The sequence below is a fragment of the Carassius carassius genome, chromosome 36 (assembly GCF_963082965.1).
Source record: "Carassius carassius chromosome 36, fCarCar2.1, whole genome shotgun sequence".
In the NCBI taxonomy this organism is placed as follows: Eukaryota; Metazoa; Chordata; class Actinopteri; order Cypriniformes; family Cyprinidae; genus Carassius; species Carassius carassius.
This window is the reverse complement of record NC_081790.1, coordinates 11,882,284-11,904,413: the sequence shown is the minus strand read 5'-3', so window position 1 is coordinate 11,904,413 and position 22,130 is coordinate 11,882,284. Positions and strand designations below refer to the sequence as shown.

Below are 22,130 nucleotides of genomic sequence, written 5' to 3'. Positions count from 1 at the left end.
AAGATTTGGCAAATCTCGTTTGGGAATGTACTTTATGTTCATTTTAATCCTAAAAGAGAACACACAGCACAGAACATCCTGGTTTAAAACCAAATCCTAACATTATGGAAATATTCTTCGCGAATGTTTCTTATTCCTCACACTAAGCAATTGTGTTTCTTCGACGGAGCCGTCGTGAAGCCCGCAGCTGTGGAGATCCAGCAGCGGCGCTCGGCCCTCGACAGAGGTGAAGGTGACTCGCCTGTTGGTGCGGGAGATGCAGTGGAAGCGTCGCGGACGCTCGCTCGGCTCCGTCACATCATTCTGATCATCGAAACAACCCGCGTCCAAGGATCGCCCTCACCCTCTCGTCGAGGACTGGCCGATTAGAGACGTTTTCTCAGTTAGGTGGTTTTATTCGTGGATGCGTATGCATGTGTTCTGCACCGAACGGGCGAAAGAACCGCCCCAGATCCGCTGCCAACATTTTTCAAATCGGGAAATCTTCGGTGAGGGATCCGGAGCGCCGGGAGAGCACCGAGAGCACGCGGAGAGCTCAGCGGGCAATGGATGACTGTAGAACGGTGAGCGTGCTGAAGGACAACCGCTGTCACTCTTCTGCGGATAGTATTTTTGGATAGGCTTTTTTTGTGTGCCTACACATTAAAATGACCATCAATGATATGCAAGTTAACAAGATTAGCGTTAACATTACGAATAATTGCAGTAGAAACGTATAGCCCATCAACATTGATACTTATTACCGATATATGGATTCTTTCTAAGATACATAATTAGTGTTATTATGTTTATTATTTGCTATTTGTGTTTTCATACTGCACCATTGTTTAGAAATGACATTCCTCCCCACAATCCCATGTGTTGCTATGTGGCATCTAGAGAATGGCAGCTAAACTCGTGTTTACCCTTCTGGAAAATCCAGTTTAAGGTGCTAGCTATTTTGGAATATTTCTAGCTAGTCTAAAATGATCACCAAGTTTGACTAGCTGGTAAATGGTTTGGTGCTGGTACAAGGTGGTCTTCCAACCCAACCAGCTACCATGTTACAAAACACTGCTTTAGCTTAAACTATACACATTCACTTTCTAAAAATAAATTGAGCAGTATTTGTTTTAATTTTTAGACCGTTCAGGAGTTCAACACTCTTGTGGCTCTCCATCGTGAGCAGGTCATCTCCATAGGGGAGAATACAATTGACTGTCCTTCTTTAAGGGCACAGATGCACAAGACTCGCATCAAAGGATGCTCTGTAGCCCAGGTGGCCTATCAAAACCTCATCGCAATCTCTGGGTAAGTCTGTTTGTTAGAGCAGCCATGTAGCTTTGATGGCGTGTCTGTAGATGCCATATAATGTGGTTTCTCTTTTTCTCACTGTGCTTTTCTTAGGCCAGAAGATGGTGAAATCCACCCAGAAATATGCAGATTGTTCATCCAGCTTCAGTGCTGTCTGGAGATGTACATTACAGAGATGCTCAAATCTATGTGTCTGTTGGGTGTTCTGCAGCTCCATAGGAAAGGTGTTGTGTCAATGACAGCCAGCAGAGGACAGCAGATTCTTTACATAAGCAGACATGAGTACATAAAGCTAATATACTGCATGCTGAAATGCTACTGTCAGTCTGAAGGTGGCGGGGATGGCACAATAACTACATAAAACAGTCCTTTTAAGCATTCACTGCAAGCAAAACAAAGCATAACTTTGAATCTTGTGTCACTCGCTTCAGGAAATGATGTGTGCCCTGAGCCCAACGTGGACTACAGGGTCGACGAAAGCTCTGATGTGCCGATGCTGGAAGATCGATCATCGTCACCTGTAGATTTTCATCAGGAATCCTGGGTTGTGTGCACAGACATTGAGAACATAGAGAGGTACAGTATGACAAACTGGATGAATTAATTAGGAAAGGCTTCCACTTTTTCTAATTAATTGACCCCATAGGGATATGAAACAACCTACCAGCTCTGAGATGAATTACAACATGACAAACTTTGAAGCAAAAAGTTGAGAGACCTGAGAAAAAGAAAAAGGAGGACTGTAAACTGCAAACCTTTGAAAGTAATGAGCAAATCCTAATACATAATCAAAAAAACAAAAAAAAACAATGGCTGCTGATTTATAATCATTAATTATAGGTGTAAAAACAAAACGTTTACATTTTTTGCTAAATATTTATGAATACACTACCGTTCAAATGTTTGAGGTCAGTAAGATTTTTTTATCAAAATGTATACGTTTGTTCATCAAGCATGCATTAAATTGATAAAAAATTACAGTAAATGCATTTGGAATGTTACAGAAGATTTCTGTTTTAAAAAATCCTGATAAACATGTTCCATGTATTCCACCAAAATATTGAGCAGCACAAATGTTTTCAACATTGATAATAATCAGCATATTAGAGTGATTTTCGGAAGGATCATGTGACAGGTTACTGTAGGCTACTGAAAATTCAGCTTTGGTCATTTTAATGTTAAAAAATATATACAAATAATAAACATGTAAAATTATAGTAATATTTCACAATATTCCTGTTTACTGTACTTTTGATCAAATAAATGCAGCCAGGGTGAGCATAAGAGACTTCTTTAAAAAAAGAAAAAGAAAAAGTAAAACATCTTACAGACTCCAAACTTTTGTATATAAAATGGCTTGTCAGTCAATTTAATGGGCCTTTAGGCACTTATAAATAAATAATTTTAGCTATGATCTCAGTTGACGTCCTATGTTGTGAAATGTCTTCCAGTGATATGCGAGAAATGAGGAACCTTCTAAGCAAACTCAGGGAGACAATGCCTTTGCCACTGAAAAATCAAGGTATGTCTCAACATTTTTTAGGAATTTATTCTGATGATATAGTTTTTTCAAAAATGTTTTAAAAAAATGCTCATGTAGCTAGACGTGTTTTATTTTTTAATGCTGTGCTTTTATGTGTGTAGATGACAGCAGTCTGCTAAATCTGACTCCTTATCCACTGGTGAGGCAGAGGAAGAGGCGATTCTCCGGGCTTTGTTGCCTTGTGTCTGGCTGAACCTTCAATACTCTCAAGTCTTCTTTTCTGATCATTGATCAATTTAAGCTTCACTCGTCTCCTTCGTGTCTCTGGAACTGTTTCGCTAATGTAACTTGTCCCTGGACAATGTTAAAACCACTTAATCCCTTGTTGGAGGACAGAATCCCCTCGACTCAAAACCCTTCCAATTGAGTTTTTAAGCAAAATCAATGGTCTGTTTTTACTTCGTCATGTGCTGTGAAACCATATGATTGTGTAAAAAAGCAAGAGAATGAAGTAAAATAATAACATCTGTCTCTGATTTTATCATAGTCATAGAATTTGTTGTCGGTGAAAGGGCACGTTTAGTTATAGGATTTCTGTATTTCATCATCTTGCTTGTTTTTTAATTTTTTTATAAATTTAGCCACTGTGGAATGCTTTTTATTTAGTCTTCCATAAAGGGGTACGGTAATTATGAAAAAATATAAATGTTAGTCATTTTAAGGGCACAAGAATGCTCTGCACTAAAGCCATTGCTATTTCATTCTAAGCTTGAAATAACTATAACACAATAAACTTCACTCTGTACATAAAACAAATAATTGTAAATAAAACATTATGAATTTATTATAATTGATTTTACAGATTTATTTTTCATCCATCCATTTAAGACATCAGGTTTGTGTGAATGCATATCAGTTTAATGAGAGTTTGCCACTCCTCATGTCAGGTGTCTATAAAGTGTGCATAGTTACAGCTCATATAAGCTATAAGTCATTTTATAATGATAATAAAGTTGTTGTTTTTTACTGTAATTGTTTGTTTTATTGCAACCTACAGAAATTTGCATTGTTTTTTGCCTTTAAAATAAACCCTTAAAAAATTTAAGAAACTGATGCATGTTTAAAATTAAGACCAAAGTTATGAAAAATAAGATAACGTGCAAAAGAGACCTTTAATTTGGCATGAAGAAAGGCAATAACTCTGACCTGTAATAACATGTTATTCATGTACTCCCTGTCCACATTCCCATTTTGTAAAGCAGGAGCCAAATGTCAAAGTGAAGACTTCCAGCTGCAGGGGTTTACTGGAAGCAAAGGGGGATGGACAAATTCTGTAAAGAGAGTTGTGAGAGAATTCTTTAAGACAATACATCCAGGTCAGAATTAGAGTTACTTTTCCAGAGTAGCTGATTGTGCATCTGTCTCTCTGATTTTAATGTTAATTCATATTGCAGTTAAACCCGGAGGCTAAAATAACACATGATAGTGTGCTTGCATGCTTTTGGAGGAGTCTGAAATTGATGCATTATTTATCAAGCTCATGTACTATTAGGTTTCTGCAGCTCTTTTCTAGAAACTGTCTGTGGTAAGTTCTTGATTACTCAATGTTTTAAACTGATGCGTATGTTTGCATATATCTTTCTACTTTCCCTTAAGCTATCAAGTTCCAACAGGCATTCTTCTCTATGGATCGTACTACCATTCCCCTTGTCCTACTCTGCACCCTGGCTTCATTTACTCCCATTATGGGATGTTTCTGTGACCATTACCCATGGAGTTCATGGTCCTATTGCACCAAAACCTGTAACTCTGGTACCCAAATACGTACAAGGTAACCATTATTTAACATATTTCTGATGTGCCGAAGTTGATTATTTTAATATGTACCTTTGTTTGTTGCAGGGATGTACGCCATGATGAACACTGGAACAAAAACAATTGTGTCCAGTTTTGTTCGACACGTGAGACCAGAGAATGCAGTGTTGAGGCTTGTTCCATACACTGTCAGTTGACTGAGTTTGGACCATGGTCAGAGTGTTCGCCGTGTGCCAAAAAATCTGTGAGTAAAACATACAGATATTAAAATTAAGAGATTTATTCCAAAGTTAGTTTATGGTTCTTAAAACTGATTGGTCTACCAGTATTTCAAGAGATACAATACCAGATATAATGCTGATATAGCAGCAGAATAAATTTGGGACTTTTCACATTTCTGAGATGCTGTCAGTTTATTTAACTAAATATTTACTCACCCTTAGGTCATCTAAGATGTAGATGAGTTTGTAGATGATCCAACAATGGTTCTGCTGTGAATAGGTGTCCTCAGAATTAAATTTCAAATAGCTGAAAAAAACTATATCCGTCAAGAGCTGGAAAAAAAGTTATTCCACTGATATCATATGATGGGTACTTTATTATTTTCTCAGAAATATAATAATAGTTAAAAAAAAATATCATCCTTGGTCTGATGTGGTCTTTAAATTTCAGTTACATTGATATGCCAGTAGGTGGCGATAAGTGACAAGTCTTTATGAGTGAGCTATTGACTTATTCATTCAGCAGATTCATTCAAAATGCACTTGTTAAATTGTTAGAAAATGTCTAAAATTTATATTTCTGAATATTAATTTCTTTAAAAAAGTTATATCATGCTCACAACCATGCTGTTTTTCCAAATATCAGAATATTGCCTTGTTCTAATATTGTGCTAATATCAAAGATTACACTCATATAGTTTTGAATGGTGGAAAATGCAATGCTCTATATGGCTGCTCTATAGTTTGAAGCCCCGCCTTCTAAATAAAAGAGCCAATCGCTAAAGTCAGCGCAGCAGTGGCGCCCCCAGAAAATTTTAACAGGGGTGGCCAAATGAGGCCACAGTAAATTTTTGGGGTGGCACATTAAAATAAAGAAAAAAAAAATTAAAGGTTTGCAATATAGACAAAAGTTATATATATAACGATAATTACACTATTTTGCTGAGTGTTATTGTGTTGATATCTTATTTTTAATTGTGCTGACACCTGATTTTTTTTTTTTTTTTTTACCTTTACACCATTGTTTCTAAAAGTGTGCACCATATTTTAGGTCAAATATTTGCATTTGGGCTGTTACCAAGCAAATGCAATCAGTATCAACCAAATTGATCTTTGCAATGCAGATAAAACAGAAGCTGCATCTGAAGTGCCATTTAGATGTTTTACACACTGTTTAATGCAGCTCCGTGGAACATGGAATACTTTAACCTGCAGTTACAAATGAATAAATAATGTTTTGATATTTTAAAGATAAAACATTGAAAACTGATGTTTGAAATTATTTAAAAAATGAAAAGGTTCCATTAAATGTGAAATTAAAACCGCCAATAGGTGGCAGCCAGTCACTGTTAATAAGTGAGTCATTGCGATTGAACCGAATCATTTAAACGGTTGATTCATTCAGGAACGAAACACTTTAATGTTGCTCAGAGACGCAAAACTGTGGCTGCAGCAGGTGCTGCACTTTTTTTTCACTTCTTAAACTATTGTGAATTTACATTCTGCATTTAAATTAATAGGACCTACTGCAAATAATCCTAGGGGTGGCCAGAGTTTATACGGCCACCCCTGGCCACCCCTTGGGGGCGCCCCTGCAGCACTAGAAGTCCCTGTTGCTATTGAAACATTCAGCATTCTGAGACGTGCACTCAGGACTATGCATGTGTACTGGCTGTTCTAGCCTGAATAATGTTTTTTTTATAATGCTATTTATCAAAATAAACAACAGTTATGACACACTTGATATCAGATTGGTGATGGTGATTGGTGATTTCCACTGTTGGGAACGTTACTTTAAAAAAGTAATTAGTTAACGTTATAGTTACTCAGTACTTGTTCCAAAAAGTAACTGAGTTAGTAACTGAATTACTCTATAATAAAAGTAACTCGTTACCAGGAAAGGTAACTATTTGAGTTACTGTAAAAAAAAATAAAAAGTTGCTATATGTCAAAGAATTTGGTTTTTTTAGCAGTTTTCACAAGTCAGTTGAAATAAGTAGAACAGACAGGTGTTCGTACATAACTTTCGAGATTTATTGCACGTCAACAGACAGCAAGTTTTATCCTGCACTCTTTGTAAGAAAAGTGTTTTTGGCCACTAGCTTTGTAGATGTGTGTCACACATTACATGCACGTTCTTGCCTTTGACTACAATGAATTTGAAGTAGTGCTTATATCTCCACCTTGAAAATGCCAACTTTTCATCGGATTGCTCCTGACTCGCCATTTCTGCTGCTGAGAATCTCTGTGTAGCTGTTGCGTGTGTGTGACTGCGTCTGTTTGGCGCCGCTGGCGCGTGTGTGTAAAAACACTGGCTCTGATTGGCTTCCATGAAACACATGACTCTGCCTTAGCCAATCATAATCGCTTATCTCGTTATTAACCCACCTGCTCACTCGCTGTGTGAGCCAGGGGTGCGTTCGGATTGCATATTAAGTCAATGCATAGTAACGCACCGCATTTAACGTTCAGTAACGTTTACGGCGTTGTAACGACGGGAAAAGTAATTAGTTAGATTACCCCGTTACTGAAAAAATGACGTCGTTACCTAACGCCGTTCTTTTAAACGCCGTTATTCCAAACACTGGTGATTTCAAATATAAAATGTAATCGCTAGCTGAAGTAGTGAACAGTTTTATAGAACTTGATGTTTCCTCATTCAAAGAGAAAGGAGTTGCACTTGCATGCCGGAGAGGCATTTCAAAGATGGCCGCAGTGTGCCATGATTTGTTTTAAAGGGATTTTGCTAATATTCAGCAATCTCAACATTCTTTCTAGTGTGAAATAGCTTAAATATTGTACACTGCCCTAGTAAGTGTGTGAATGTTGTGTGATTTAGTTCAGAACCAGGTCTGTTTTGAGGCCAGCTCAGTTTGGGGGGGAGGACTGTAGTCCATCTCTTACAGAGGAAAGAGTCTGTCATCCCTCCAAGGAATGTGGGATTGATCCTGTCAACTGTAAAGACAAGTTCACCTGTGATAGTGGTAATTATCTTCATCAACTTCTTCACAAAAACACAGCATAGTTGTGCCTTAGGTTTAAGATTTGTCCTACACTGATTTTATAATCTAGAACATATTTGCAGTTAAATGCTCAGAAAACAGGGGCATGCATGATCACCAACTTGCTTTATTGCCTTCAACTTGCTAGGAAGATGTATAAACGCTACTCTGCAGTGCAACAAACAGAACGACTGTGGAGACAACTCTGATGAGAAAGACTGTGGGCAAACAAAAAGCGTGTGTTCAAGTAACCGGGTATTTGCTTTCATTCCTGGAGCAGACCTAATTGGTTATGGGTGAGTTACAAATAAACATCATTTGGGTTTCTTAGATTGCAAAACATTTTCATGGACGTTGTAAGATTTCAGGGTGTTGTCATGTTGTCAGCAAAACAAATTGGCTAATCTGTGATTGTACTCCTCTTAAAACTGATGAAAGTTATATTTAAAATTAGATTTGATGCTGCAGCAGAGCAGATGAGAGGCGCTGTTCTGGACAACTCCTTTATGGGGGGTGCATGCACTCTACAAAAACACGGGAGAAACTATTACAGAATCCCTGACAACATTGAGAGATATGAAATCAAGGTGGGAAAAATGTCATTTCTGTCTGTCATACTTTGTTAGCTGGAGTAGAAAAATATCCAAATTACACAATATATTGACACCATACAGGTAGGCTATGTTCATTTCGTTGTTTCAAATATATTAGCTATTATTAAGTATTTAATTTCTGCCCATGTAAATGGGTAAGATGTACCAAAACCTCCTTAAATGTTATTTCTAGATGATTGCAAAATGAATAATTATTCATCTTTTATATTGTATATTATTATGTTTTAATACTAATGGAAAATTCTAAAGGTTTTTGTAGTTTGTACAAATATAAATTGGCAGGAATATATATCATTAAAAAAACGACGTACAGTATTGACCAAGATTTCAATATTAGTGCATCTAAAAAATAACAAATTAGATTCACAGCTATTTGTAGCTTTAAAAACAATCACACAAATCACATAAAATTGATCAATGATTGTATTTTCAAATTTGATTTGATTTGAATTCATTCCAGGTAGAAAATCTTGAGGATATTAAAGAGCAAGACATCAACTCCCAAAAAGTCAACTTGGCTAAAGAATCACGTAACTTACTGCTCAAAGATGCAGTGAAATCATCTCAACAAAAGGCAAGAGATCTCAAGTGTATAGATGGAGTTTCCCTTTTATCTTGGGGGGGGGGGGGGGGGGCTGCAGCCACTGGCAAAAGAGACACAAACACTTTTTTTTATTTGTTCTACATTTCATATATTTATATACCATATTCTACATGAGAAATACATACAAAACAGGAAAAATACCTAATGCAGAAAAGCAGCCTCTTTTTCTGAATTGTGCCGTAGATGACCACTGTCTTTCTTTAACTATCTTTTCTTCTTCTGATAGTTTTCCAGTCAAATCATTCTGTATGAACAGTAAAGAAAGATCTGAGAATCTGTCCTGTGCCACTTTTTGATGTAGCTGAACCAATGGACAGCATGAGGGTAAACTGCAGTAGTTTGAAAAAGTTTGAATATCTGTCCTTCCGAAGCCTGCTTCATCTATAAGCTTCTCAAGAGTAATCAGTGATGCGATTATGGCACATTTCACAAGATCCACTACAGTCACATGCCAATGGTGAATCTTAAAGGGGTCATATGATATTCCTATAAAGAACATTATTTTCTGTATTTGGTGTAAAGAAATGTGTTTATGCGGTTTAAGGTTAAAAAAACCACATTATTTTCTTCATACTGTACATTATTGTTTCTCCTCTATGCCCAACCTTCTGAAACGCATCGTTTTTTACAAAGCTCATCGGTCTGAAAAGTGAGGTGTGCTCTGTTTGTATGATTCTCTCTCTCTCTCTCTCTCGAGGTGGTTGGATGGATGGTGCGGTTATTGATGGTGAATTAGCCGAGTTGATTATCTGCGCGTGCTCCTCCCCGAAAATTGTTAATAAAACTTCACTTTGTAGGCTACTCTCATCCTCCATAAAATGCGTTGCACACATATTTGGGTTGAACTGTTCCAGAACAATGTTGTAAATACAAGATATCCACTGATTTCTAGTTGTGTCCTCTTTTGGAAGGCCAAACAAAGACGTTTCGCTTTAACAAAGAAAAACACATCTTCTCCACAACAAGACAGCAACAGTGAAAATAAAAGTTACGCCTTCTTTTTTTGCGTGAACATTTGGGAGGTGTTATGCGAATCTTCCCACATAGTGACAAAGACATGTGGGTGCGTGTTAGAACGAGCCATTTTTAGGGGGGCGTAGAGGAGTCTTAACTTAATTTAAGTATATCTCTTTGGGTTTGAGACTCTTTGAGATCTTCTTTATGCACCAGGAGCTTGTAACACTCCAAAGAGAAAGGAAAACTTGAAATCCTATCATATGTCCCCTTTAAGGCTTGTGTACTGAATACTGCATAGCTTCAAATCGCCTGTCCAATTCAGCTATAAATGACTCAGTCCACCACATTTTTATTAGCGGAGCAACAAATATTTGTTAACTTGCTAAAGTGGGAAAATAATGAAAAGCGAGTCCTCTAATGTCCTCTCAAATTGAGAATCATTCGCAACTCGCAATGGATATGGGGCTTAATTTAGCCCAAAACGTAGGCTACTTATTATAACCACTAAAAATTTGCATTCTTACATTTTTACATTTTATTCATAGCTCAGACAAAATCATTATTGATTTTGCCCAGCCCCCCCCCCCCCCCCCCCCCCGCCAGCTTCCCCTAAACTCCGCCTATGCATCGAACTATGATGCTCTATGCCTTATTTATGCTTATTTTTCAGATCTCTTTCTGTAATTTTTGTGCAGGACTCTGAGTTTTACAGGGTGCATCAGGTTATTGCCACATCAACATTCAGACTGAAACCCTCTGGCCTCTACTTAGCAGACCAGTTCCTTCAATTTCTGAACAGTCTGCCACTGGAATACAACTACGCCCTTTACAGACAGATCTTCCAGCTGTTTGGGACACATTATTTCAGCTCTGGGACATTAGGGGGGAAGTATGACCTCCTTTTCCAATATGATCGAGAAGAACTAAAAACCTATGGTAAGCAGACATGATTGTCTGATTACATCATTAGAGCTCTTGGTCACATGGAGCTCAAGTGACTTCATTAGATTGTTTTCTCTCATATCTGAAATGCAATGAAACTGTTCTTTTAAATCAGCTGTATCTCCTTATGATTCCCAGGACTGACCGAAGTAGACATGAATAGTTGCTTTAGCCAAGATTCCTCCATCTTTACTATATTCTATAACAGAAAATCATTCAGTTCCACATGTGGGAAACATACAATACAAACCAAATATGAAGGTAATACATAGACAAATGTACTATTTAATATATATGACTTATGTTTTAAGTTATATAACCCCAATTTGAAATGCACTTGTCCACTCCAGGGTCAATTGTAAAAGCAGCAGAGAAGTGTATCACGTCAGTGCAAGGAGGCAGAGCTGAATTTACAGCAGCCCTGGCCTGGGAGAAGAGGGGCGTATCGCCAGACAGCACCACATACCAGGACTGGGTCAAATCTACAATAGACAATCCAACTGTTATAGATTTTGAGGTTAGATGGAGAAACCTGTCAAATATTTGTGGGTATAAAATAAAATTTAAGTCAAAAGAATGACACAAGAACCTAGGTATACTATATCATTAAATTAATATGGATTTGTCAATGTCTTATCTAGCTTTTGCCTTTAGTGAGTTTGGTTAAGGGCTTCCCTTGTGCTGTGACAAAGAGAAGGCATCTTCATAAGGCACTGGAAGAATATCAGACTGAATTTGATTCCTGCAAATGTGCCCCCTGCCCAAACAATGCTCGGCCTGCTCTTTCTGGAACAGAGTGCATTTGTATTTGCCAGACCGGGACCTATGGACCAAACTGCGAGAAACGTGCCCGGGACTATACTACAGGTTTACATGCATGACTTTAAATGTCTGTATCCAGTAGAGCATAAAATATGTAATTTAAAATGTTAATTTAATCAATAATATTATTAAGATATATAATACACATAATATTTATAAAAGTAAATGCTTAAAAATAATTCATTATAAAAAAAAAAAGATAAGGTGTGAGAAATAAATTTCTGGCCTCATCTCACAGATGAAGTTGATGGGCACTGGAGTTGCTGGGGCTCTTGGAGTACTTGTGACGCCACTTTGAAGAAGCATCGCTCACGGATCTGTAGCAACCCTGCACCGCAGCGAGGCGGCAGACCCTGCCAAGGCCCTGAGAAACAGGTGGAGGAATGCACCATCTCTATTTTCCAGACGTAAGTGTCCTGTTTTGTCTGTAGACTACAAACAGAGGTATCACTGGGGTCAATGGCACTAATATTTCTTGAAGACATATTAATTTGTTCCTAGCTTCATTCTAATGAATATGTATTGTTCTAAAATAGGCAGTGTGTGCATGCAGCTAGTCATTTGCATACAATCCATACAATCTCACCTCTCTCTTCTGCTTGTGCTCACTTGTGCTCTCTCTCTCACACACACACACTATTGTGTAGACTTGGAGTAAAATGTGTTTTTCCTGAAACCACTTTAAAAAAACAAGTGAAGTAAATTTTGGCAACCAGTTTCAGTTCCCATGCAATACAATACAATACAATTGACACCAAAAGTCAGTGACACCTGAAACTGTTTGGTTTCCACAATTTTCCAAAATATCTTCTTTTGTGTTCTGTAGAAGTAAGTAAGTCTTACAGGTTTGGAACAACATATGGGTGAATTTTGAGTGAACTATCCCTTTAAATGAATTTTAATTTACTGATAAATTACTGTTAATTACTAATAATTAATGCTGGGCTTAACTGTTTATTGCATACATGTAGTTTCAGTTGGTTCATAATTGTATTGTAAAGGTATTCATTTAAATGCATTTTAAGTTATTGATCAAGCACAATTTCATGTGCAATGACACTTCTTTCACAGGCAAAATGTGTGCATTAATGATGATGACTTTGAGACTGAAGGGTCCCGTGAGAGCCAGTTGCCCCCCGGTGCTTCTGGCTGTCCAAAACCCCGTTCACCTGCCAACAGCCACCTGAGGGTGAAGAAACACAAGAACTTTTATATCACATGCTATTTATTCCTGCCTGCTTCCACTAATGTCCAGGTTTTCCCTCTAATTCCAGATCAACAAACGTCAGTACGATTATGGAGATCACGAAGAATTCGTCTGCTTCACTGGTTTTAAACTGGATGGATACCAGCTCATTCACTGTTTGCAAGACGGCACTTGGGAGAAACCAAAGGGACGGTGCATTAGTAAGCCATAGAAATGCTGATATGATTTATGATCTGAAAGCTAATTTTTTTCCCATACAGTTTTCACTCCATAATATGTTTTCCTGTCATTCCAGAACATGTTTGCTCCAAACCCACAGTACCTGATGGCATGACGATATACCCAGACAAAACTGAGTTTCAAGTAGGAAGTGACATCATGCTGGCCTGCTTAGAGAGTGGCATGAGTCCCTCAGGGCGTCAATATTACACGTGTGGGAAGAGTCTTGTTTGGGAGCCAAGCATCCCACAAGACATACACTGCAAGATTGGTACTTTCACAGAATAAATGAGCTTTTGTTTAATATTTCATAACATATTCACAAAACATTTACATCTTTAGCTCTTTTGATGCAAACCTGGTTAAATAAATAACACAAATGTTTCTGCAGATAAACCCTTTGTACCAGACAGCAGCTGTGAACCTGGAGAGATGCATGATGGGACTAAATGCATCTGCATGTCCAAAGAGAGATGCAGGTGTGAATGTCAGTAGTTTCAAGTTTTGTTGTGGTCTGTTTGGAAATTTGACCATTAAGCACCAAGCATTTGTGTATGTATCCTGCAGAAATTACAGAGCAGATTTGTGTGTCTTTGACGCTGACAAGGAGACTGCCATTATGATGTCCCTCTGTGCTTTTCATGCTGACCGTTGTCATGGAGACAGATTATACTTTATGAACAATGGACCATGCAAAACCGACGCAGGCAGTCTGGACTGGGCCAAATTCAGGGCCAATGTATCTGAGCAGAGCTCGGTGCGGGAGCCCTGCGGTTCAGACACCTGTTACGAATGGGAGACCTGCTCAGGTACAGATCTGATCACGAATCCTTATATAACGTGTTATTTCAGAATCAAAGCACCTTTGGTTTGTATCCAATTGAAATAATTCAACATCATCTTTTCTTCTTAGAATCAAAAACATGCGAGTGCAAAATCCCCAGAGAATGTTCCAAAGATGGGAAGCAAATGTACTGCTTGAAAATTGTGAGAACGCAAAGAACAACGAGCTTGAATCTGTGCTTCATGGCTGCCATGAAGTGCAGCAAGATGGAGTTTGAGCTTCTGCATGAAGGTCCTTGTGCAAGTTCTTAATTGTGCACCAATTTCATAGACATTTTCACAGCTGAAAGGCTCAAACATTATTGATTTGTACAGATAACCCATTGTTGTTTTATAGTCACACACAGCATGCTATGCAGTTATTCTTTGAGCTGTCAGAATATTGATGTGGAACTTCACAATAAAACACTATCAGACTTTCATATGTGTTGTAATTATCTGTTAAAACATAAGTGTATATTTTTGCAACATTAAAATGCTTTCTTATATCCCAGCATGTGCAGAGACCAATAAAAGTAAACTATTTTTATGTTGATTACACTGAAAAGTGTAACTGTGACTTTGAGCTGTTATTGCCCTACAATTTACACTTATTCACAATATTATTTATTATATATATATATAATATGTATTACTACAGTACAGTGTATTACAGTTATAAAAATCATACAGTTGCAACAAGCAGTTGAAAGTTGTTGTTTAAGCCTGACATGTCCAATGCTGAGTACTGTGATGTGTTTCCCTTGACATCTCCAAGCCGCGGCCTCACACTTTGAAACCATCTCAGGAGCTCCGCCCATTAGTGAGACACACAGGTGGGCAGAGTCATCTGAACTCTGATCTTTAGGATCTTTACATTCACATTTCGAACCTGGGGATACATTTGCAATTTTACATATAAATTTTTTGCACTTAGCAGATATTTTTATCCAAAGCGATAAACTGAGACAGACTGAATCTAGAAGAACTGTGGCAAAGTCTCCAAGATGCTTCAAGAGACCTACCTGCAAAGCTACCTAGGGCAAAAGCTGCTTTGAACGCAATGGATGGTCACACCAAATGCTGATTTAATTAAGTTAATAGAAGTTAACGGATAAAGAAAATATATTTATGACATTATTTTTGACAGCATCCTCATTTTACAGCATTTTTACATGTGCCTAAAAGATTTAACAATATTGTAGGAAGGTTTCTTGAAGTTCTAGTTTTTCATATATATACATACATATACATATATATATATACATACATATACATATATATATACATACATATACATATATATATACATACATATACATATATATATACATATATATATACATACATATACATATATATATACATACATATATATACACATACATATATACACATATACAGTCGTGGCCAAAAGTTTTGAGAATTACATAAATATTGGAAATTGGAAAAGTTGCTGCTTAAATTTTTATAATCGCAATTTGCATATACTCCAGAATGTTATGAAGAGTGATCAGATGAATTGCAAAGTCCTTCTTTGCCATGAAAATTAACTTAATCCCAAATAAACCTTTCCACTGCATTTCATTGCTGTCATTAAAGGACCTGCTGAGATCATTTCAGTAATCGTCTTGTTAACTCAGGTGAGAATGTTGACGAGCACAAGGCTGGAGATCATTATGTCAGGCTGATTGGGTTAGAATGGCAGACTTGACATGTTAAAAGGAGGTTGATGCTTGAAATCATTGTTCTTCCATTGTTAACCATGGTGACCTGCAAAGAAACGCATTGCATTGCATAAAAATGGCTTCACAGGCAAGGATATTGTGGCTACTAAGATTGCACCTAAATCAACAATTTATAGGATCATCAAGAAGTTCAAGGAAAGAGGTTCAATTCTTGTAAAGAAGGCTTCAGGGCATCCAAGAAAGTCCAGCAAGCGCCAGGATCGTCTCCTAAAGAGGATTCAGCTGCGGGATCGGAGTGCCACCAGTGCAGAGCTTGCTCAGGAATGGCAGCAGGCAGGTGTGAGCGCATCTGCACGCACAGTGAGGCCAAGACTTTTGGAAGATGGCCTGGTGTCAAGAAGGGCATTAAAGAAGCCACTTCTCTCCAAAAAAAACATCAGGGACAGATTGATCTTCTGCAGAAAGCATAGTGAATGGACTGCTAAGGACTGGGGCAAAGTCATATTCTCCGATGAAGCCCCTTTCTGATTGTTTGGGGCATCTGGAAAAAGGCTTGTCCGGAGAATAAAAGGTGAGCGCTACCATCAGTTCTGTGTCATGCCAACAGTAAAGCATCCTGACACCATTCATGTGTGGGGTTGCTTCTCATCCAAGGGAGTGGGCTCACTCACAATTCTGCCCAAAAACACAGCCATGAATAAAGAATGGTACCAAAACACCCTCCAACAGCAACTTCTTCCAACAATCCAACAACAGTTTGGTGAAGAACAATGCATTTTCCAGCACGATGGAGCACCGTGCCATAAAGCAAAAGTGATAACTAAGTGGCTCGGTGACCAGAATGTTGAAATTTTGGGTCCATGGCCTTGAAACTTCCCAGATCTTAATCCCATTGAGAACTTGTGTTCAATCCTCAAGAGGCGGGTGGACAAACAAAAACCTACTAATTCTGACAAACTCCAAGAAGTGATTATGAAAGAATGGGTTGCTATCAGTCAGGATTTGGCCCAGAAGTTGATTGAGAGCATGCCCAGTCAAATTGCAGAGGTCCTGAAAAAGAAGGACCAACACTGCAAATACTGACTCTTTGCATAAATGTCATGTAATTGTCGATAAAAGCCTTTGAAACTTATGAAGTGCTTGTAATATATATATGCATTCATATGGCATTTTACAAACACACTGACCATTTGCAGATTTTTCCCATGGTTTGCAGAATAGGCTTGGCTGAGTGGGCACGGCTTCCACTATTCAGAAAAACAATATAATAGATAGTGGAAACCAAGTACCTGAGTAGTGTTTATTAGGAGCCTACAACGTATCTGTCTTGCATCAGACACTCTCAGGTGCTGGATACCATCTGAGACCAAGACAGCACATGATTTCTGCTTCACCACTTCTGCATCCCACTTGGGCATGACAGCGTCACACTCTTCCTGGTCAGATAAGCTTGTTTTGAGGGTGTGGCTGTAGCAGAAATGACTCGAACCAGACAAATTAAAGAGTCGATCAGGGCTGTGGTTGAAACGCGAGCCGAATTCCTCATTAAGGCAACAGGAAGTCATAAAACATTCTGTGCCACAAGTCCCAAGCAAGATAACCAACCAACCAACGCTTTCACAGAACAGCTTTCAACATTAACACCACTAGAACAATTATTGACAATTTCAATTCGGAGAAGAGATTTGTCAAATTTGTTGTTCGTAATTGATAGGCAACGCCGGACATCACGTGTAAACCCATGAGAGTACTAAACAAGATCTTTTGACTTCCCCACACCTAGCAGAACCACACTGAAATTCCTAAGGGGGAGGGGCCTTTGAACCTCTGGTCTACACAGAAATCTTTGTCAAGTGAATGGCAAAGAAACTGTCTTTTCTACATATATATGGACCAAAATGAACTCAAAAAGACTTATAAATGAATATCAGTCCATCGCTTCACTCCATATTCATTTATATGTAACCCACACATTTGACTATCATGTTATAATCATTTATTGTGTATGTTTTTTAATAACTATGGGATAGCTTAAGGATACATATTCATGTCTAGTATCTATGTAATCGAATCTGCTTGCTTGAAATAGTCCTGACCATCAGTTATTTGTCAAATGTATCATATTCTTGTTACAGGAATCATGTCCAAATTTAGACCCTGCAAGAGCGGGAAAATTCGGACCACATGCTTGGTAAGATAACATATGATTTATGATACCCCCGAGCCAAGACAATATCTGATTGGTCAAGACAACATTTGAGGTGTGGCCAACAGGCCAGTTTAAATACTCAGGACACCATAAGAAGCTTTGCTTCTGCTACTACTCATGCCTGCTTTTAGTTTTTAGCTATGCTTCTGCTATTAGTCATGCCGGCTTTTAGTTTTAGCTCTGCTTCTGCTATTAGTCATGCCTGCTTTTAGCTTTGCTTCTTAGCTTTAGCTTTTAGCCATGCTGTTTGTCATCACTGTTCTTTGAGTGCGGTTCCCACGCGCTTCAGCCTGCACGCCTGCTGCTACTTAGCCACGATGAGAAGAAACACCACCTCGTCTCGTCAAACTTTACTTTTCTTTTCCGTTTGAGAGTTTCGTGTTCTGAGTTAAGTTTTGTAACGCCGTCTGACCTCGACTGCCTGTTCAACTTCAACCAGCCACACAACTCTGCATCTTCAACCAACGCCCAACCACGGGCTTCCCAAGACGTCACTTCAACGACTACTGAACTTCCAGCCAATCAGCGACATCGGGGGAACCCCATTTCAAGGACAACTTTACACAGGCAATGTACCTTCAGACATTTTACTGGTGTATCTAATATAATTTTAACCTCATTGAGGAACTCAGTGCGATGGTTAATTAAGTGATTGATGTTTGTTCATGTCTATGCTATTTAACGTATTGCTGTGAACTTGGGATTCCACATTTTCATTCTCTTAAACTCATCTTTTCCTAACTTTCGATCTTCCTGCAACTTGTGTTAGATTAGTTTATATGTCTTAGATTTATCTAATAAAGTCTTATTCATATTGAAAAGAGAAGTATCTGTTTCAGAACAGCTGGAGGATCACATGCAGTTTCTGGTGAATATACAATAAAAAGAATAAAGAGAGTAAGCAATCACTTAGCAATGCATTAATTACACATTAATTAGAATTACACTTGCACTGCATGCGTGATATCCTCCAGATCAGGTTCTCTGTATACTCAGCGACTGGATTGTCCGTGATCATTTCCGTCTGTGCAGGTGTACTCAATCTTACTGCCCACTGGATAGATGTATTTGGGGTCCTGAAAACGTGATGAATTAGATGTTAAACACATGTCTGTTGAGAGTTTTGTGTATTGAAGGTGTATGTGCGTATTCCCATCCCCCTCCATTTCCCTTGATTAGAGAGACACTTACCAAAACAAATCCATTTGTCTAAGAAGGTGGAGTTTTACACGTCTTCACTGGTGTCCCTGAGGGATCAAAGCAATGGGGGTCTATCATTCAAAAGTATGGAAGAACAGTTGTGAGTTTGTCTGAAAAAATGAAAACCAAAATAAAATGTACACATTTTTTATCCTCACTTGAGGTATTCAAAATCAGGGTCCTCACAGCTCTTCCTCAATGGTCTCTCCAATGCAGTTCCTGCCTCCGTTTCTTGGAGCAGGAACAAACGAGTCCTTGACTTTGACCCTGGAAGCAGCTACTCAAGGCAGACCAGCAGCTCCAGACTCCTTCGGTTACTCTTGTAAAGCAGGACCAGTTTGAGACAAGAAGAACAGGCTTGTTACTTTAAACAAATAAACTGCTTTCAGTGCTGAATCAATGCTTTCACAAGAAAACTGCATTGTATATGTAAATGAGTTATGAGCTGGCTATATTAATTATGGTACAATAATAATTAGGAACTTTAGGAACTTATCCACAAGTTGGTTTAATGAATATAGTAAAAAAAATAATAATAATAAATCCTTCAATTCAGTGAATAGATAGGCCTACATAGCAGGAACTGATTCAGCTGAATGCACTACAAATTTTCATTATCTTCAGAGATGTCCAAACCAAAATACAATTTTGTGTCAATATCATTACTAACTGATTGCTCAGATAATCGTGTATCATTAAAGATACACATTTGCATTTGAGTTTATCTGTAATAAATTAACAGAAAACATTCTTGCCAGGTTGTTCTCTGAGGACATGGCCATTCTGGCAGGCATTACCGCATGGTGCCCGGCCTGCACACACAGGCGCACACACTGTCAGCTCCTCCAGATAGGCCTCCAGTGCCCCCTTGAGGTGGAGTTTCTTCAGCCCGGCACATAGCACCTCTTTGACCACCTCATACAGTGACCGCAACTAGGGATATGACACCAGTTATGAATTCTTCTATACTTACTTTATACTTCTACGCACATGTTTTTGATGTCTTAATTCTGTCATACCTTGTGTTTTATTACTTTAGGGAACTCCTTTTACTGATCCAGCCCATTTGGAATACATCTGTTTGCTAAGGGTTTTCCAAGTCTAGAAGATTAAGGCCAGCGATATAAACGGGATGTCCTTCATTAAACAGAAAAAAAAGAAAGATTCACACATATTTTACACAGGGAGTTTGTTGATGAGGAAAAGCTAAAATGACCATTCTGGCGCCCATCACACAAAACCTGGACTGAAGCATGCATAAAATAAAATTCTCTAGACCAGAAAAATCAAGGTTGATCAAGCTCTAGGGGTTGTGTGCCAACATTGCACTGCATTCAAATATATTACACTAAAATATATTACATAAACTAATAATAATAATAAAAATCAAACAAATCAAAATGTTTGGATTTTTAAAAATTATATTCAATCAAATACACTTATATTGAAATACTGAATATTGCATGCATCATGGTACTCTTGTGAACGTGCGTCAGTTGACATGGAAGAGAAGAAATTGTTGAATAAAGTCGTTACTTTGTTTTCTTTGCACACAAAAATTATTCTCCTAGCTTCATAAAATTACGGTTGAAATACTGATGTCACATGGAATATTTTAACGATGTCCTAACTACATTTCTGGCCTTTGAACGTGGTAATTACATTGCTGTCTATGGAGGATCAGAAAGCCCTCAGATTTTATCAATAATATCTGAATTTGTGTTCCGAAGATGAACAAAGGTCTTATGGGTTTGGAACAATATGAGGGTGAGTAATTAATGACAGAATTTTCATTTTTGGGTGAATTATCCCTTTAATATAGGAAAACCGGAAGTTAACACATACTCATCTCCATCATATAGCTTGCGTCCAGCTCCAGCAGTGGCCTGATACTGGCCACCCAGAGAGCCCTCTTCCATGCAGTGTTTGACATAATGCTGTATAAAGAATAGACAGGATGAAGGGTCATATGTGCTGGGCAGGGCTGACAGATCCTTCCAGAAGGTTTCAGATGTGTTGTAATTATCTGTTATCACCTCTACCTAATTTCTTATTATCTGCAGATGATAGGTTTTAAAGACAGAAAGAACAGCATTTTAAATATAATACAATCAAATATTTTTTTTTACCTTTTTTACTATTTCATATGCTGAATGCATTGTTACCTTGTCCTGTTTCAATTCATTATGAAAGTTTTTATGAACATGACCTCATCTAATTTTTCACCTGACCATGTTTTGCTTAAGTGTTTTTTCTTTAATTGCTAATGCAAACTTTTAACATTTTGTAATTTGTTATTGGTTGACTTATATTGGTATTATCTAATTGTGTACTTAAATTTAACAGCTGAATAATGTTTGGTTGATTGCAATCCAATACATACCTTTCTATCAAAGTTATCTGACATTATCAAGATTCATTTGTTCAGACACAGTTTAACTCTGAGTTCTTGTTATATTTTATTACCATTTTCTAAACTATAGCGAATAAACTGTGATAATGTGAGAAATGCTGAAGGTGTCTGAATACATTTTGGTTTGACTGTAATATCCTAGCTATCATTATAATAAAGAGATGGGCCTAAAATGAAATTTTCACCTGAATGCTATATCTGAGTAGACTCTTTGGAAGTCTCTGTGATCTCCACTGAAGACTTTCTTGCACTGCCCACCTAAGTTACGAATGTTAATGACACCGGCTCTCAGCTCAACACATCAAACTTAAAGCATGCCAAATATTACATTTTGTATTATGCCATTATTTTAACAATGGTTTATACTGAGTGTAAAAGCCATATTTTACCCTCTTTCTATGAGGTCAGAGTTGGGCGTTGGGTCTTGCAGCTGGGCACATCGGAAAACACTGAAAATTTGGCAGGTGTAACACATAGAACCACAGCCCTAATGATAAGGACACAAAGGAATGATACCGTCGGAATCATTATCAGAATTTGTTTTTTTTTCAGCTGATGAACGATAAACAGCCAATCAGAATCCACTTGACTAGATGCCAAAACTGCAGTGCACTTATAA

General features: G+C 37.9%; 1 protein-coding gene and 1 pseudogene across 1 annotated transcript; one reads left to right on the top strand and one right to left on the bottom strand.

The window, feature by feature from the left end:
* Window positions 1–172: 172 nt before the first annotated feature.
* Window positions 173–14,444, top strand: LOC132116560 (complement component C6-like). Its single transcript, XM_059525437.1, has 23 exons — window positions 173–563; window positions 1,124–1,290; window positions 1,387–1,530; window positions 1,714–1,869; window positions 2,745–2,815; window positions 2,938–3,017; window positions 4,450–4,607; window positions 4,679–4,835; window positions 7,652–7,796; window positions 7,963–8,110; window positions 8,269–8,401; window positions 8,889–9,002; window positions 10,685–10,925; window positions 11,070–11,192; window positions 11,282–11,448; window positions 11,573–11,798; window positions 11,992–12,160; window positions 12,825–12,942; window positions 13,028–13,160; window positions 13,256–13,450; window positions 13,571–13,658; window positions 13,747–13,988; window positions 14,093–14,444. Exons 1-23 carry the CDS (start codon window positions 414–416, stop codon window positions 14,272–14,274), a joined length of 3,507 nt encoding a protein of 1,168 aa, XP_059381420.1. The 5' UTR covers window positions 173–413; the 3' UTR covers window positions 14,275–14,444.
* Window positions 14,374–21,031, bottom strand: LOC132116559 (complement component C7-like; annotated as a pseudogene).
* Between the last annotated feature and the right edge of the window lie 1,099 nt (window positions 21,032–22,130).

Bases quoted from the DNA above. Each gene is read 5' to 3' on its own strand.
- LOC132116560 (XM_059525437.1), top strand. From the start codon at position 414: ATGTGTTCTGCACCGAACGGGCGAAAGAACCGCCCCAGATCCGCTGCC. The intron at 10,926-11,069 runs GTAAGCAGACAT...TATGATTCCCAG, and splicing joins AGAAGAACTAAAAACCTATG to GACTGACCGAAGTAGACATG. The intron at 13,659-13,746 runs GTGTGAATGTCA...TGTATCCTGCAG, and splicing joins ATGTCCAAAGAGAGATGCAG to AAATTACAGAGCAGATTTGT.